Source organism: Chlorella variabilis (genome assembly GCF_000147415.1).
Source record: "Chlorella variabilis unplaced genomic scaffold CHLNCscaffold_9, whole genome shotgun sequence".
NCBI classification, from domain to species: Eukaryota; Viridiplantae; Chlorophyta; class Trebouxiophyceae; order Chlorellales; family Chlorellaceae; genus Chlorella; species Chlorella variabilis.
The window spans coordinates 1293661-1309115 of NW_005435079.1; the positions used below are offsets into that span (position 1 = coordinate 1293661).

At 69.1% G+C, this 15455-nt stretch overlaps 1 protein-coding gene across 1 annotated transcript in view; it reads left to right on the forward strand.

Annotated features, from left to right (window-relative positions):
* The window catches only part of CHLNCDRAFT_145553 (hypothetical protein), a gene marked incomplete at both ends in the record, with an annotated part of 21225 nt that extends 5972 nt beyond the window's left edge, over positions 1-15253 (forward strand). Inside the window, 31 exons of the mRNA XM_005847944.1 lie at positions 190-296; positions 466-518; positions 733-872; positions 1097-1329; positions 1515-1992; positions 2109-2203; positions 2352-2503; positions 2670-2999; positions 3151-3234; positions 3441-3821; positions 4006-4216; positions 4429-5172; positions 5297-5445; positions 7538-7662; positions 7871-8052; positions 8184-8329; positions 8410-8587; positions 8704-8834; positions 9034-9835; positions 9979-10056; positions 10221-10285; positions 10503-10629; positions 10835-10884; positions 11109-11216; positions 11390-11473; positions 11760-12220; positions 12380-12939; positions 13045-13397; positions 13540-13624; positions 13779-14187; positions 14374-15253. Of these exons, the coding sequence (XP_005848006.1) occupies positions 190-296; positions 466-518; positions 733-872; positions 1097-1329; positions 1515-1992; positions 2109-2203; positions 2352-2503; positions 2670-2999; positions 3151-3234; positions 3441-3821; positions 4006-4216; positions 4429-5172; positions 5297-5445; positions 7538-7662; positions 7871-8052; positions 8184-8329; positions 8410-8587; positions 8704-8834; positions 9034-9835; positions 9979-10056; positions 10221-10285; positions 10503-10629; positions 10835-10884; positions 11109-11216; positions 11390-11473; positions 11760-12220; positions 12380-12939; positions 13045-13397; positions 13540-13624; positions 13779-14187; positions 14374-15253 (7981 nt within the window). The remainder of the gene's footprint in view (positions 1-189; positions 297-465; positions 519-732; positions 873-1096; positions 1330-1514; positions 1993-2108; positions 2204-2351; positions 2504-2669; positions 3000-3150; positions 3235-3440; positions 3822-4005; positions 4217-4428; positions 5173-5296; positions 5446-7537; positions 7663-7870; positions 8053-8183; positions 8330-8409; positions 8588-8703; positions 8835-9033; positions 9836-9978; positions 10057-10220; positions 10286-10502; positions 10630-10834; positions 10885-11108; positions 11217-11389; positions 11474-11759; positions 12221-12379; positions 12940-13044; positions 13398-13539; positions 13625-13778; positions 14188-14373) is intronic.
* Between the last annotated feature and the right edge of the window lie 202 nt (positions 15254-15455).

Sequence of the window (15455 nt, forward strand, 5' to 3'; positions counted from 1 at the left end):
GATGCTGCCGCGGTGGTGGTGGTGCCCGAGGTGCCCAGCCCCACAGACAAGTGAGCTTCCCTCAGGCTCTCTGCCTGGCGGTGTGTTCATGGAATGGTTTGGATCAGGGAAGTGCAGCACGGGACCACAGGGCTGTAGGTGTGGAAGCTTCCCGTCAGCTTCCCTCGCTGGCTGCCTGGCTGCCCGCAGGTTTGTGCCCGCCCCGCCGGTGGCCGACGCCGCCCCTCCCGTGCTGCGCCTGCTGGGCGGGCCCACGCTGCGGGTGCAGCAGGGGCAGCTGGTGCAGGAGGCGGCAGGTGGGCGGCAGGGGCGTGCTGCGGGACGGAGGTATGGGGCGGCTGGGGCCTGCAAGCCTACCGGGACCCAAAGCAGGCTCTGACGGCGGCATGATGTGGGAGAACTGCGCTGATGTGACATGCTGCTGACGTGGCATGGTGCTGACGTGGCACTCGGCGCACGACGCAGGCTTTGGCGCCACGGCGGTGGACGACGTTGACGGCGCCGTCACCGCCATCAACGTCACCGGCCTGCAGGCGATCAACACCAGCCAGGCGAGCAACACCTCGGCGCCAGCATCGCCGCCCGCTGCGCTGCGCGCCTTGTGCGCGGCGAGGGGGCACACAGCCTCAGGCAGCCAGCAGTCGGCTGCGCGCTCCCGGTCGTGGAGTGAGCAGTGCGCAGCCTGTCGCGCAGCAGTGGTTTTTTTAATTTCTACCTCCCCTGGTCTGGCAGGAGGGCAACCACACCATCCACTATCTGGCAGCGGACCGCGCGGGCAACGTGGCGGCGGCCAGCCAGGCGGTGGAGGTGCTCAGCCCCTGCCAGCCGCCCGAGCGCCTCTGCCTCGCCAGCTGCGCCTGCAGCAGCTTCGGGTGGGTGTGGGAGTGGGTGTGGGTGTGGTGCGAGGGTGGGTGGGTGGGTAGATGGGTGGGTGGGTGTTTGTGTGTGAGTGTGGATGTGGGTGTGGTTCTGGGTGGGGGTCTGTGGGGTGGAGGTGGAGCATGCGCCTGCCTCTGCCTATTACAAGCTGGATGGCTGGCATTGGAACGCTGCGGGAGGAGGTGTTCTCACTGGCAGAGGCTTCTTGTGCCTGCAGGGTGTGCCTGGCCGCCGGCAAGCCCTGCCCCTCGCTGGCGGCATCCCCGGAGGCGCCCAGCGGCGGCGGCGGCGCCACCGGCGGTGCCGCCGCGTCCCCCGGCGCGGGCGCTGTCGACACAGCGCCGCCGGTCATCACTGTGGGGGATGCCCAGCTGCAGCAGCGGAGGCACGGCCTCCAACAGCCGCGCAGCGACCGCGGGCGGCACAGAGGTGGTGCTGACGACGGTGCCTGTGGGTGAGAAGCATGATGCTTTCTTCCCTTTCTTCTCTCGCTTTCTTCCCACTAAGCGAGAGGTAGCCGCCCGGCCATTGCACCAGCATGCCTATGCCATGCACCAAGAGAAGGCCTCCCATGTGTTCGCCCTCAAGCGTTTGCCCCGCCCCTGCCTGCTGCCGCCGCCGCGGCCCTCCCGCAGGCTGCGCCTTTCGCGACAATATGAGCGCCTGGGACGCCGCCGATGGCAACGTGACAGCTGGTGCCAGCTCATTCGGCGCCGCAGCCGTGGACACCTCCGCGCCCACCCCGCCCGCCCAGCCCTTTGTCGTGTCCTACTCTGCTGCCGACGCAGCCGGCAACCAGGCGGTACCGAAGCAGCGCCGTGTGGTGGTGGTGTGCCCGCGGGGCGAGGGCGTCTGCAGCGGTACCAGCACCCTGGCGGCTGCGACCGGCGGCGGCGGCGGCGGCGGCGGCGGCGGCGGTACAACCAAGCCGTACTGCAGCACTCGCGGCATGTGCCTTGGCCCTCCGGCGGGCGCCGCGGCTGCCGCAGGCAGTGCCGCCGCCCCGCCGCTGCCGCAGATCCAGCTTGTGGGGCCTGCAGCAGTGTATGTGGAGGCAGGGCAGCCGTACGCCGCCTGCCCTGCCAGCCCACCGGCCGACCTGCTGTGCGACAGGTGGGGTGGCATGGAGCAGAGCTGCCTGGACGGGGCAGAGCTCGCCTGGTATGCGCCCTGTGTTGCTGCCGGCCGCAATGCCCCGCATACGCCGCCATTCCAATGCCTGCGTGCAGGGGCGCCACCGCCTGGCAGCAGCAGGACGGCAGCCTGACCCCGTACGTGGAAGCCTGCAGCACTGGCGGCACTCGCTTCCTAATTGCTGCCTCAGGTGGGCTGCCGCCCCGCTTGCAGGGCTCCCCAGGCTGGCACAGGGTGCCTGCTGGCCTCCCTGTCGACACCGCCACACCAGGCGCCCGCTCCTGCTCCATGCACCTTCCCTGCACCTGCCAACCGTCCAACCGTCCTTCGGCCTGCAGGCCTGGCGGGCTGCAACATCAGCACCGCCTCGCCCGGTCGCCTCATCATCCCCTTTAGCGTGCGGGACTCGCTGGGCCGCGATGCCGCCGCCAACCGCACCCTGCTGGTGCAGCAGCGGTGCGGCGCGGGGGAGCAGCGCTGCGCAGACCAGGTGGGGGATTCGGCGCTGAAGGTTGAGCTTGGACCGCACAGCCACTGCCACAAAGGGGCGCCACCTGCCTCCCTGTGCACTGCGCTGCGCCACAACTGTCCAAATCTGCAAAGCTGCTCCCCCAGCCCCCTCGATGCTGCCCTGCGCCCTCTGCCGTCGTTTGCAGGTCACATGCAGTGAGGGCGGTGTCTGCCTTGCAGACCTGTCCGCCGGCCTGGGCGGCGCTGCCGCGGCACAGCCGCAGGTGCAGGCAGCCCAGCCTCCCACCATCCGGCTGGTCACCACCGTCGCGCTGCCTGCCGCGGTCAGCATCCGCCAGGGCACGCTGTACGCAGCGTGCGCAGCAGGGCAGGCACCCACAGCCGATCTGCCTTGCGAGCTGGGTGTCGTTGCGGCGGCGGCGGCCGGCTCCGATGGCGCCGCTGGCGCCAACCTGACGGGGGATGTGCTGGCCTGCCCGCCGGCCTCCTGCCTGGGCAGCAGGAGGTGCCCGCAGGTGGGGTGGGGGCCGGCTGACCTTCCGCAACACAAACATAGAGTGATGCACACATACAGTGATGATTCGGTGCAGCGTCAGTCCAGACTTTCCCGTGAGCGAAGCGTGGATCTGCTGTGCTGAGGACGTGCTGTGCTGGCAGCGCGTGCAGGCCCTGTTCGGCGCCCGGGGCGTGGCCTCCTGCGACATCGACACCTCCCAGCCGGTCGGCACCGTCATCCAGGCAAGCATGCTTGTGTGTGTGTTCGCGTGCACGCGTGTCTGTGAGCGCATGCGCGCGCGTGCCCGTGTGTGTGTGTGTGAGATTGCGCATGCACGCGGGGGTGTGCACGCGTGTGTGTGTGTGTGCATGCTTGTGTTTTCAAAGAGGGAGCCCTCCATCTGCAATTGCACACATGAGCACATGAGGGCAGCCCGCGCCCCCTCCCTCTCCTCCCGCAGGTGCCGTTTGTGGTGTGGGGCGCCGACCAGCCGGCCCTGAACGCCAGCGTCAGCCGCACTCTGGTCATCACACCGCCCTGTGCCGCGGGCCTGTATGCCTGCCCCGCCAGCACGGCAGGCCGGGTGCTCTGCAGCGGCATACCCTGTGCCCTGCTGGCCAGCCTGCTGCCGCAGCAGGGGCCCGTGGTGCGCTTTGTGCAGCAGGCGCCGGCAGGGCCGCCGCCGCCGCCGTCCGGGCCCCAGCCTGCCCTGCAGCAGCAGCAGCAGCAACAGATTGTGGTCATGAGCTACGGCCAGCCCCCGGGGCGCAGCCTGCTGCCCTGCGCCAGCGCCGCAGACGCCGGCGGCGGGGGCTGCCGAGCGGTGGCGTATGACGCTTCGGTGAGCTCTGCTGCAGGGCCCCTGTTCTCTGCTGCTGCTGCTGCTCTCGGTAGGGGGCGTGTCGGGACACAGGTCCCAGCCATGGCGGGACTCTCTGTGCCGCCCCTCATCGGACTCAGCGTGCCATGTATCCACGAGGCCAGCTAAGACCTGGCCTGTGCCTCTGCCTGCCCTTTGCCCACAGGGAGCCGACCTCTCCCCAGAAATCTCCGTCACAGATGCCACCTGTACCAGTACTGCCACCAGTACCGCCACCCCGGCTGCCACAGCCGCCACCGGGGCCGGCGCAGACGGCGGCGGCAGCGCCGGCGGGGGCGGGCTGTGCTGGCCCTGCGACCTGCGGGCGGCCGAGGCGGGGCGGTGCCTGCCGGGCAGCTACACCCTCAACTTCACAGGTGCCCACCCCGGCTCGTACTGCTAGCTTCCTGTGCGCTGCTGATGCCGGCTGCACTGCTCCTGATGATTCCCAGCTGCCGCCGCCCAGCTGCCGCTGAGGTCTAGGTGTCAGCAGGCCGCGCTCTGGAAGCACATCAACGTGGCTGCCTCCCGCAGCCAGCCTTCACACAACATTGGGTTTGCCCTCCCTCCCTGCCTCCTCCTGCCGCAGTCCTGGATGATGCGGGCGCCTCTGCCACCGCCCAGCTGCGCCTGCTGCTGGTGCAGCGGTTCCGCATGCAGGCCGCGGTCAGCCTGTTTGCTCCGCCAGACGCCTTTGCCACGCCAGAGGCCGCAGCAGAGGCGGCGGCGGCGGCGGCTGCAGCCGTGGCCCAGGACGCCGCCCTGCAGCAGCAGCTGGCGGCAGCCTTCAACGCCAGCCTGGCGCCTGCGCTGACGTGGCACCGGCTGGATGTGACGGCGGCCGCCACCGACGGCGCATCTGCGGCGGCCGCCACAGCAGGCACAGCAGGCCTGGCAGGCTCGCCGGCAGCGGTGGCGGCGGCAGGCGCAGCGCAGCTGATCAGCCAGCAGTGGCAGCGGCGGCGGCGCATGGCCCAGGCCAGGGGCCCACTGCCTGCCGCTGGACAGCCCGCCCCAGCTCTGCAGCTGGCATTTTCTCTGGATGCCCTCAGCCCCGACCCGCTGCTCTATGCTGGGGCGTCGGCCCCTGAGCTGCCGCCGGCAGCTGCCGGCCAGCTGTCCCTCCAGCCCATCGACGCCGTGTTTGCCTCCAGCCTCCAACAGTCTGCTGCCGCCATCTGTGCCGCGCTGGCGGGGGTGCTGGCCAGCAGCCCTGTCACCGCTGCTCTAGGCAGCGCGGGCGGCAGCTTCAGATGCAGCCCCCCCGCCGCCGCGGCCGCGGTCGAGGCCTTCACACCGCCGGTCAGCTTCCAGGCGCTGAGCTGGCTGCCAGGTGGGCGCTGAGCTGGCTGCCAGCATGGCAGTTTTGCCAGCACATCTTGCCTGTGAACACAACGCCCTGCATACCTGGCAGGATTTCAGGCTCGCATGTATTGCCTGTACCGCTTGCCCCGCAGTGCTCACCGCGCTCAACGGCGCCGACCGCCGGCTGCAGGCGCTGCGCGCGTCGCTGGCCGCCACCGCCAACCTAGTCGACTCCGGGCGGCAGCTGGCTGCCGTGGCGGCTGCCTGGGGCGGCTTTGTCTCGGCGTACGATGCCAACCAGGTGGGCCGCGCCTTTGCCAGGGCTGGGGCGGGGATGGGCTGTGCCTGCTGCAGGGGTATCGCTGTTTTTGGGGGCATGCATGGCGAAGGCAGAATTGGGTGTTGCAACATCATCATACGTGTGAAGGGGTGGCGTATGATGGATTAGGCCGCTCCGAGCATCCTTCTCCAAGTGCAGCGTGGGACATTGCTCTTGCCTGCCGGTGGCCACGCGAGGGATTATGTACGACAGCGTTGCCTGCGGCTGGACGGCCTTGCACACCCAGTTGGCTACTGCCTTGGCCAGTTTAAGGCCTAGGAAACGGGCCCACGTCACCACCTTGCTGATCACCAGGTTATTAAAGCTGATGTTTGCTGCGATGCAGTGCTGCCACAGTAAGATGCAGGCCAGTACGGCGCCAAAGGTGAGCATTGACCCAGCTGACCGGCTGTGCCAAACTTCCCATGTTGTTCGACGTGCTTCGTTAACGCGCCCGGGTACTCTGACTGGCTGCTGCTTGCAACGCCAGGCTCTGCCACCACTGAGCTGTTGCCATTACCTGCTCGTGGAGCGCACAGATTTGCTGCCACACACCCACCGGTCAGCATGAGCCTTAGCAGGCTCATGCTGACCTTAGGCCGCGGCTAAGAAAGGCCTTCTTTGAAGGCGCTGGAGCTAGTGTCTAAACCCTCCGAGAGGGCACAGGTTCGATTCCTCCCATGTCGAAACTTTGTGAGGACAAACGCGGCATAGCTGACCGGCTCAGCGCCAATCCAAGCCAATTCCTTCGGGAACGCCTAATAGAATCGCCAAGGCTTCGGCACAGGCCTCCCCGGGACCCATTCACTACTAGTGGGGGGTACTGCACTTGGCGCGTCGGGCAGATCAAATAATGGTCTAAAGCTAGACGTTAAAACCGGGAAGTGAAGCTTGTGGAGGCTCTTCCCCACCTTTACCTTTACCTTTTTTAATGGCAACAGCTCAGTGGTGGCAGAGCCTGGCGTTGCAAGCAGCAGCCAGTCAGAGTACCCGGGCGCGTTAACGAAGCACGTCGAACAACATGGGAAGTTTGGCACAGCCGGTCAGCTGGGTCAATGCTCACCTTTGGCGCCGTACTGGCCTGCATCTTACTGTGGCAGCACTGCATCGCAGCAAACATCAGCTTTAATAACCTGGTGATCAGCAAGGTGGTGACGTGGGCCCGTTTCCTAGGCCTTAAACTGGCCAAGGCAGTAGCCAACTGGGTGTGCAAGGCCGTCCAGCCGCAGGCAACGCTGTTGTATATAATCCCTGCCAGGTGCCGCTGCCGAGGCGAACCGCAGCAGTTCGCACCAGCGGCACACCTGCGGGCACGCAGGGCAGCCGGGGGGCGAGCGAGGGCCCCTTTGTGCCATAAGGCAGCGCCTTGCACCCCGCAAAATGCCTCTAAGCCGCAGCATCGCAGGCAGCGGTGAAAGTGCTCAGCGACACCGAGCTCTGCCTACTGTTGGCGTTGCTGTCCTTGTGGTCTGAGGCCGGAGAAAAAGAGGTGGGCCCTGAGGCTGATGCGCGTCGTTGCAGCAGTAGCCCCGGCGCCCACCCATGCTCTGCCGCTTCGAGCGCAAGCACAGGGCGCAAGGGCAAGCCCAGCGCGTTGGGTCTCCATTCGGCACATGTCGGTGAGATGGCCAGTATCCAGGCAAGCCCATTGAGCCTCGTCAAGCAGCATCCGCATGCATCCAACACGCTCGCCAACTCGAGCGTGCGCCTGGCGGCGCCACTGCCAGTGGCATCCCAGACGCTTGCTCGACTGGCTGGCTGTGGCGACTGCATGCGGCAGGCAGCAAGGTGCTGGCGGCAGGCCGCCCGAGTGGAGCGGCCAGTGCCACCTGGCCGTCAGCTGGAGCAAACCTCAATCCAATACTCAACACCCCGGCTGGCATTAGAGTGTGCCGCCAGTGCGGCTCCGCAAAGCAGCATGCCACATATCATTGACGCGTGCACGCCCTCTGCCGGCGCCGCCACCCGCGCAGCCTCCCGCCTCCATCGCACTCAACAAAGCCTGTGCTGCAAGCTTGTTCCTTCTGAAACCAGACTGTAAGCCCACACAAGCAACACACCACCTCCCGTGCAGGTCTCCCTGCACGACCTCCATGCCGTGGCTGCCTCGCTGCAGACCTCTGTCCCGCTGCTGGGCCTGCCCATCATCGCCGCCGTCAGCGGCGGCCAGCAGGGGCAGTACACAGCCCTCAGCGGCTTGTCCGACATCAACCTCTTCAGGCAGGGCTGGCTGGCAAGGGCTTGGCTAGCCACAAGGGTGGCAAGGGCTGCCGCATGCATGCCGTGTGGCGTTCAGTGGCTGCCGGGGACTGTTGGGGCATCCCCTGAAGGGCGGGGCCAGCCTGGATGGTGTGGGGCTTTCAGCATTTGCACACGCCAGCCCCTTGCTCCATGTCTACCTGTGCAGGGCAGGCCTACTCGCTGACTATGCCAGCCAGTCTCAGTACTGCCAGCAGCAGGGCAGTGGCAGCGGCGGCAGCCGGCTGGCCCTCTGCGTGGACACCCACACCGGCGACGGCTGCAACAGCAGCAGCAGCAGCGCGGTCGGCGCAGACGGCGGCAGCGCCAGCAAGCGGCGGCAGTATGTTGGTGAGCAGACGGCCCGGACCGCTCACCAGCTGTTGGGCCAGCAGCTGGTGTAGCCTGTCCTGCTGCTGCCACCTGCTGCACTGTACGGCCAGCCTTGCTCATGCCTCTGCCTCTTTTTGCTTGCGCCGCAGGCAACCGCGGCAGCAACCTCATCGTCGGCGGTCTGTTCCTGCACCAGCAGCGCCGCCAGCCCGACCCGGGCGGCCAGCCTCCGCTCGACTGCTCCGGCCGGTTTGCCAACCTGCGGTTCGAGTGCCAGGCTGCAGAAGCGCCGCAGGTGAGCTGTGACGGTGCTGGCAAGCAGCAGCGTTTCCCAGAGGACGCTTATGCAGATGCTCTCTGGTTTGTTGCCTGCAGGCGGCCGCTGCTCGAGACCAGCTGGAAGTGATGGCCGGGAGCCCCGCCGTCGGCGGCGACACCGACAGCACCACCACCAACAGCACCGCCTCTGGGGGCCTGCCGCTGCCCTTTGGGATAGACCCAGCAATCCTTGAGAGCAGCCCCCTGTACTACGCCCCTCTCACATACAGCCTTGGTGGGTGGCGGTCGATGGGCGTGGCAGGCGGAGGCTCGCAGGGGTGGGGTGCCTCCTCGCCTCCCTCCTTCCAAACCAGTGTGACCCACCCCTGCTGCTGCTGCCGCCCTCCCCAGGCCTCTACTACAATGCCAGCCCCGCCTCCGGCCACCTGAACCGCAACCGCCAGCCGTACGGCTTCCAGCCGCGCGCGCCGCCGCACCTTCCGGCCGGCTTCCCGCTGGTACTGGAGAGCACCCTGTCCCAGGTGAAGCTGGCAGAGGCGCCCTCATGAGCAGGCTCCCTCGCCTGCATGCCGTACCGTACCGCAGCGTGGGAGGCAGCCCTGCCACCACCTTGCAACGGCACAAGCGGTCTGCCTGCTCTGCTCCCCCGATCCTCTCTCGCTCCTCATCCATGCTCCGCAAAGCATCCGTTTGCCTCGCCCACGCGCTGCGGGCCTGCAGGAGGGCGCGTCCCGCGTGCTGCGCCACCTGCGTGACGGCGCCTTCCTCGACTCCCGCCGCTCCGCCAGCCTGGACGCCCGCCTGCTCACCTGCAACGCAGCCCTGGACGTTCTGGGGTACTTTAGGGCTCGCATCAGGTGGCAGCCCGCCGGCCGCATCGCGCTGGATGCCTGGGCCTCCGCCCTATCCATCCCCAGATACAGCGCCGCCACCCTGCGCCACAGCGGCAGCAGCCGCCAGCGCCTGGCGGCAGACCTGCTACTGGCGGCGCTGGTGGCGGCGCGCGCCGCCAGCCTGCTGCGCCGCCTGCGCCGCAAGCTGCGCCTGCAGCAGCAGCGGCAGCAGCACCAGCTATCTCCTGGCTTGGCAGGCCCCTCACGCACCACCAGAAGCAGGGCCGGCAGCAGCTGGCTGCGCCTGAGTCGCAGGCAGGGGCGGCAGCAGGACCAGCGCCGTGCCCCGCAGCTGCTGTCGTCCCGCCTGCTGCTGGCTGCCGTGTCAGACCGACTGGTGCTGCTGGATGTGGTGACCACAGCCCTCATGATTGTTGGCCTGGCACTGCTGGCAGCAAGCATTGGCGTGCAGCAGCGCCTGGAGCTAAAGCCAGACTACGGCCTGTACGACGCAGCCAGCCACGCAAAGGCAAACCTACTGCTCACGAGGCGCGCCGACCCGGGCACAGCCGCGGCAGCGGCGGCGGCGGCGGCTCTGGCGGCGGCCGACCCGGCAGCGGCGGCCGCGCTGGCGGCGGCCACCGTGCCGGGCGGGCCGGGCCGCTGGATGTTGCCGGCGGCAGACCAGGGTGAGAGGGGCCGGCCCGATTGGATTAGCAACCTGCTTGTCGCGCACTCCCCTGCTTCTGTTAGGGACACACGCCCAACGCTGGGCCGTGCATGCTCTGTAACCCCTGCCCCGCCCCGCATGCTCCTGCGGCGCTGCCTGCAGGCTTCGAGGAGTTCGCCGCAGCGCTGTCCCGCATCGACGCCATCAACACCCTCACTACTGTCTACAGCAGCGTGCAGGGTGGGTATGCATGTTAGCTTCGTAGCTGCCCGGGACTGCATCGGGGGGGCACATGCGCGTGCACGGCAGCCGCCAGCCAGAGGGCTGGAGATGGGCGGGTGGACACGCTGCTGTTCCTCCATCCTGCCACTCTCCCCTGCCGCGTGCTGCCGCTCCCGGCGCAGGCCTGGCGCTGATGCTGCTGGTGCTTCGCCTGATGATGTCGCTGACCGCCCAGCGCCGCCTGTCCGTCATCACGCGCACCATCGCCCGGGCGAGGCGCCGCCACCGCTGCCTCGCCCTGCCTGGCCTTGCCTTGGCAGCCTGACCCTGTCTGCCTGCGTTGGCTGCCAGCTGAACTGCTTTGGCTGCCAGCTGAACCTGGCCGCTTGCTGGGCAACAGCGCTGCCCCCAGCAGAGCTCTCACACGCCCCTGCGACTCCCCGCCACCCCAACCCCGCACGCAGTCTGCCGGCGTGCTGGCCCACCTGCTCCTTCTCATCGGCCTGGTCACGACCCTGCTGGTGGCGGCGGGGGTGCTGGCGCTTGGCTCACTGTCGCCCACCCTGTCAGACCTCCCCACCGCCCTGAGAGGTGAGGGCCGCATCCCTCGAGGACTGCTGCTGCTGCGGTGCTTGGCACGGCAAGCGCTCCCCGGCGGGGGCCAGGGCCCACAGCTTCCGGGTCACCCAGCCAGCACTGGATGTGCTTCCACATGCTGTGCTGCACCTGATGCCTGCCCGCCTGCCTGCTTGCCTGCCTGCCTGCCTGCCTGCCTGCCTGATCCATGCTGCCGCAGCCGTGTACGAGGGCTTTCTGGTGGGCGACCAGCGCGACATTGTGAGGGCGGTGCGGGAGGCGGGCGGCTCGGCCCAGCTCAACGCCATGCAGGCGAGCTTGCAAGGCCCAATTGGGATTGCCCTGAGCAGCCACAACAGCGGGTGGCATGCATGGGCAAGGGGGGTTGCACGCTGCCAGCGGAGGGTGCAGCTGGACTGCTTCAGACCGCCGCGTGACTCAATACCACAGCCTGCTGTGCCCGCTGGCCTCCCCTGCTCGCTGGGCCCCTGCAGTCCTTCACGTCGGTGCTGTGGGTGGTCCTGCTGCCCGTCCTCTCCCTCTTCATCCTGCGCCAGTTTGTGCTGGCGGTGCTGCTCCAGGCAAGCGGCGCGGGGCCGTCTGTGTGGCGGCGAGCTCGCGTCCTTGTACGCGGCGGCACCTGCGAAAAGCGCCTTTCACGCTCCGTGTCTCAGCCACCCACAGACCTCAGGGCAGGCTGCCAGGCTGCCCCACTCGCCCATCCATCTCGCTCATGCGCCAGCCCATCCCTCTGCCGGGCCCCGCCTAACTGCAGGAGTTCAGCAGGCAGAAGCGCGAGGCGGGGGAGGTGCCCGGCATTGCCGCTGACGTGGCGCAGCTGCTGCGGGAGCGGGGCCAGGTCAGCGCCAGCCTGGAACTCCCTCCCACTCTGAACCTCCTAGCTTTCCTTGCAGCTGAGCTCGAAGTCCAGAAGACTCCTGAGCTTGAAGCCCAGGACACTCTGTCCCCACTGCCTGGGAGGCAGACTTCCGAGCACAGCATGTCCCGGCAGCGCAGGGCGCACCGCCGGCCCCGCCGGGCAGCTCGCAGCTGGCAGGCGGCTGCCTCCAGCCTTGCAGGCACCAACCGAGACCTATGGCTTGAGGCAAGTCCCCCCTTCACATGCATGTGCTCCTGTTGTGCAGGTGGTGGCCCAGGGGGCTCCCTCCAACGCCGAGCTTCTGGAGGTGTGGCAGCGTGTGGCGCTGCCTGCTGCTGCTGGGACCAGCGGCGGCCCTTCCAGGCGCGGCAGCCGCCTCAGCCGCCTCTTCTCTCGGCGCGGCAGCGGGCGGCGGGCGACGCCCGCCCCCGGCCCCAGCGGCCGCCTGGCGCACTGGCTGAGCAGCAGCGGGGCGGGGCGCAGCCTCAGCTGGCTGCTGCGGCTGCCCGCTGCGCCCGGCTCTGCTGCCGAGGGGGAGCAGGAGCAGCAGGAGCGCCAGGCGGCAGAGGAGGAGGAGGAGGAGGAGGGGAGGCTTGTCATGGAGGTGGCGGGGGATGAGGTCGACCTGGGTGGGCTGACGCTGGTGCTGTCGGCAGCCAACCAGGCGGCCGGCGGCCAGCTCAGCCCGCCCGAGGTGCGGGCGGCTGCGCAGGCGGTCATTCAGCGGTGAGTGGGTGGGGGTGCCCGCTCGCCTTCCTGGGCGTGCCACCCCCCGCCTGCCGTGTCGAGATGAGCATGCCGCATCAACACCTCCCTGCCCAGTCTGCTGGGACTGTTGATGTCATGAGCTGCTGAGTTGGCCGCCGCGCTGCTCTCTGCCTGCAGGTTTGGGGAGCGGCGCACCGAAGGCCTGCCGCCGCCGCTGCCCCCAGAGCTGCTGGAGCGGTACGGCCACCCGCCGAGGCGGTACAGCCGCCCGGCCGAGCTGCACAGCGTCGTCACCAGCACGGCTGGGGAGGGGGAGGGTCGGGCTGAGGCTGCGGGTGAGAGCATCCGCGACAGCTTGCGGCACAAGTACAGCCACCTGGGGAGCAGCAGCCGGGGCGGCAGCGGCGGCAGGAGCAGCGCCAGCTTTGCGGCCGCTGCCGCCGCCGCGCTCGCCGCCACGGGCCTCGGCAGCGGCAGCGTGGGGTCCAGCTTCAAAGGCGACCAGCAGCAGCAGCCCATGCCGGCCCCTCTGATCACAATCCCGGAGAGCGACAGCGGCAGAGCCAGCAGCAGCGGCGGGGGCGACACCGGCAAGCATGCGGCAGCAGGTATGGAGCCCGGCGACGCCAGCGACGGGCCAGCCGGGCAGCAGAAGCAGCAGCCAGCCCACTCCGCCTCCCCCAGCAAGTACCAGAAACAACTGTCAGCGGCGGTGGCAGCTGCTGTGAGGGCAGCGGGTGGGGAGCCTGCGCCTCACGGCGCCACCCAGGCGGCACAGTCAGGGTCAGCCCCCGCTGGGCGAAGCCCCTCCCTGCTGGCCAGGCTGCTGTCCCTGCTGCCAGGCACGCGCACTGCTGGTGGGGGTGCAGCTGGCGGCGGCCCCGCCGGCAGGGGGCTGTATCAGGCGCCCAGCTTCCCCTCAGCCAGGAGCAGGAGCCTGCTGCGCATGCTGAGCAGCAGGCAGCTGTCCCGCGTGTCGCCACAGGGCCAGGACGAGCGGCCCGGCGGCACCCCGCCCAGCCTGCAGCAGCAGGCCGCCGCGGCTGCCGAGCGCCTGCGCCGCCGACCGCCCACCCTGCAGCCCGGCGGCGAGCCGCAGCGGGAGCAGGCGCGGCTGCTGGCTGCCGCGCAGGAGCACCTGCGCCGCATGCAGGCGGCCGGCGACGAAGCTGCCATGCAGGCAGAGCGGCGCCAGGTGGGCTGCCCGCCCCTGCCACCAAGGGAAAGTTAAAGAACCTGTGCCTGCTTGACTCCCTTGCTGTCCTCCTTGCTGGCACTCTCTGCCAAAGGGACTACTATGATGCTCACAGTGGTTGTTGTGGCGCTCCGCCATGCAGCTGCTGGAGTGCCTAGCGGCGAGCGGAGCCGCCATGCAGCGGCAGTACGCCGACGCGGGCGCAGAACTGCGAGAGCTGAGCCGCGGTGGGTGCCAGTGGTGGCTGCTTCTGGCTCTGAGCCTGTGCTGGCTCTGGGCCTGTGCTGGCTCCGTGCTTTGCTCGACACTAAAGCGCCCCGGCTTGTTTCCTCGCAATATGCAGCAGGAATGACACAGACATGCTTGCCCCTTTGGCTGCAGGGCTGGAGCTTGTGCAGCGCTTCCTGCTGCAGCGCCAGCAGCAGCGCCAGGCGGCAGCTGGCCACCAACCCGCCGCGGTGCAGCAGCACAGCAACCCTCTGGCGCAGCTGCGCCAGCAGGCGGTGGAGCGGCGGCAGGAGGAGGGCGTGGCGGTGCGGGAGCCGCGGCCGACCACCTCTGGCGGCGGCAGCTTGAACCGCGCTCAGCCCACGGCCGCTGCGGCCGCCGCCGCGGTGGCAGAGGCAGTTGGCTACGGCGCCGGCGCCGGCGCCACCTCAGCCGCCACCTCAGCGGCCCGTCGCGGTCGGCATGCCGCGGCGGGGACAGTGGGCGCCGCGCGGCCCGGCAGCGCCGCCTACCCTGCCGCGTTCACCAACCCTCTGGCGCTGGAGTCTGCAGAGGAGGGGCAGTGGGGCCGCTTGGGCGGCCCAAGCCCCAGACCAGGACGGCCGCCATCGCTCTTTGGTACTGCGGCCGCCCTGGCTCCTGGGGAGCCAGCCAGCCGTGCAGCTCTTCCTGCAGGAATGGGCAGCCTGAGCACGGCGACCAGCCTGCAGCAGGCGCCGCCACCGGGGGGCCGCCCCGCGCCCCGCAGCGGCGCCCTGAGCTCAGCAGCCAGCCTGCAGCTGCCGGCGCAGCAGCAGCAGCGGGCTGGTCAGCTGCCCAGCCGGCACAGCGCAGGCAGTTACCCCTCAGCCCCGGTGGCCGCTCTGGCATCGACTGGGTGTGGCAGGCTGGAGAGTGGGGCAGCGGACGCTCTGGCTGCTTTGGAAGAAGCAGGCGGGGCTGCTGATGAGAGCGTCGCGTCCCAGCGGCAGGCAAGAGCGGCAGCAGCCAGCGCCGGCAGCGCAGCAGCGGGCGGCCCCACTGCCATGCCCTGGGATGCTGTCTCCCGCTTCGAAGGGCAGGCGGAGGCTGCTGCTGAGGAGGAGGCGACAGCGGCGATAGGGCACCACCAGCACCAGCACCAATGCCAGCAGTCGGAATCCTCTCACCCTGGCGACAGCTCTGCCTCCCTTTCTTCTGCCGAAGACCAGCCCCAGCGGCTGGGGCCAGCACCAGTGGACACCGTCTTTGGAGCCCTGCTTGCCAGCCTGCACCGGGCAGGGTATGAGCGTGCCCACGAGGAGCACGGGGGCGGCAGCGCGGCAGCCCAGGCAGCCACGGGCACTACAGGCAGCGCCGAGGGCTCGGCAGCGCAGGCAGCCCTGCTCTCTGCTGGCGGCAGCCCTGGCGTTACCGCCTCCAGCCCACGGGCGTACCGCCCCACCCTGCCCGCCCAAGGCGCCGCTCTGGCTGGCAAAGCGGCGCCTCAGGATGAGGCTGCCAGCTGTGGCAGCGTGCACGAGGATGGAGCCAGCAGCAGGAGCGGCTCGCCTGTCCCCAGCCCACCCACCCGCCGACGAGAGCGACACGCCGGTGGCGAGGCGTGTCTCTCGCCGCCTTCGTCGCCATTGCGCAAGCGCTGGGCATAAGTGATTGCAATTGCTCCAGATTTTATGTTTACAATTGTAATCATTGCTGCTGCGATGTTGCTCTGTGAATCATGAAGCATGCAACCGAGGGCCGACCCGCGCGGTGGCGGGGGCGGCGACGGCGGCGGCCTGCCGCTGTGGGAGGTGGGCTGGGGTCCCTCGCTGCCAGCAGCCTCTGCGTCTTCCCCGCTGTTCCCACCAT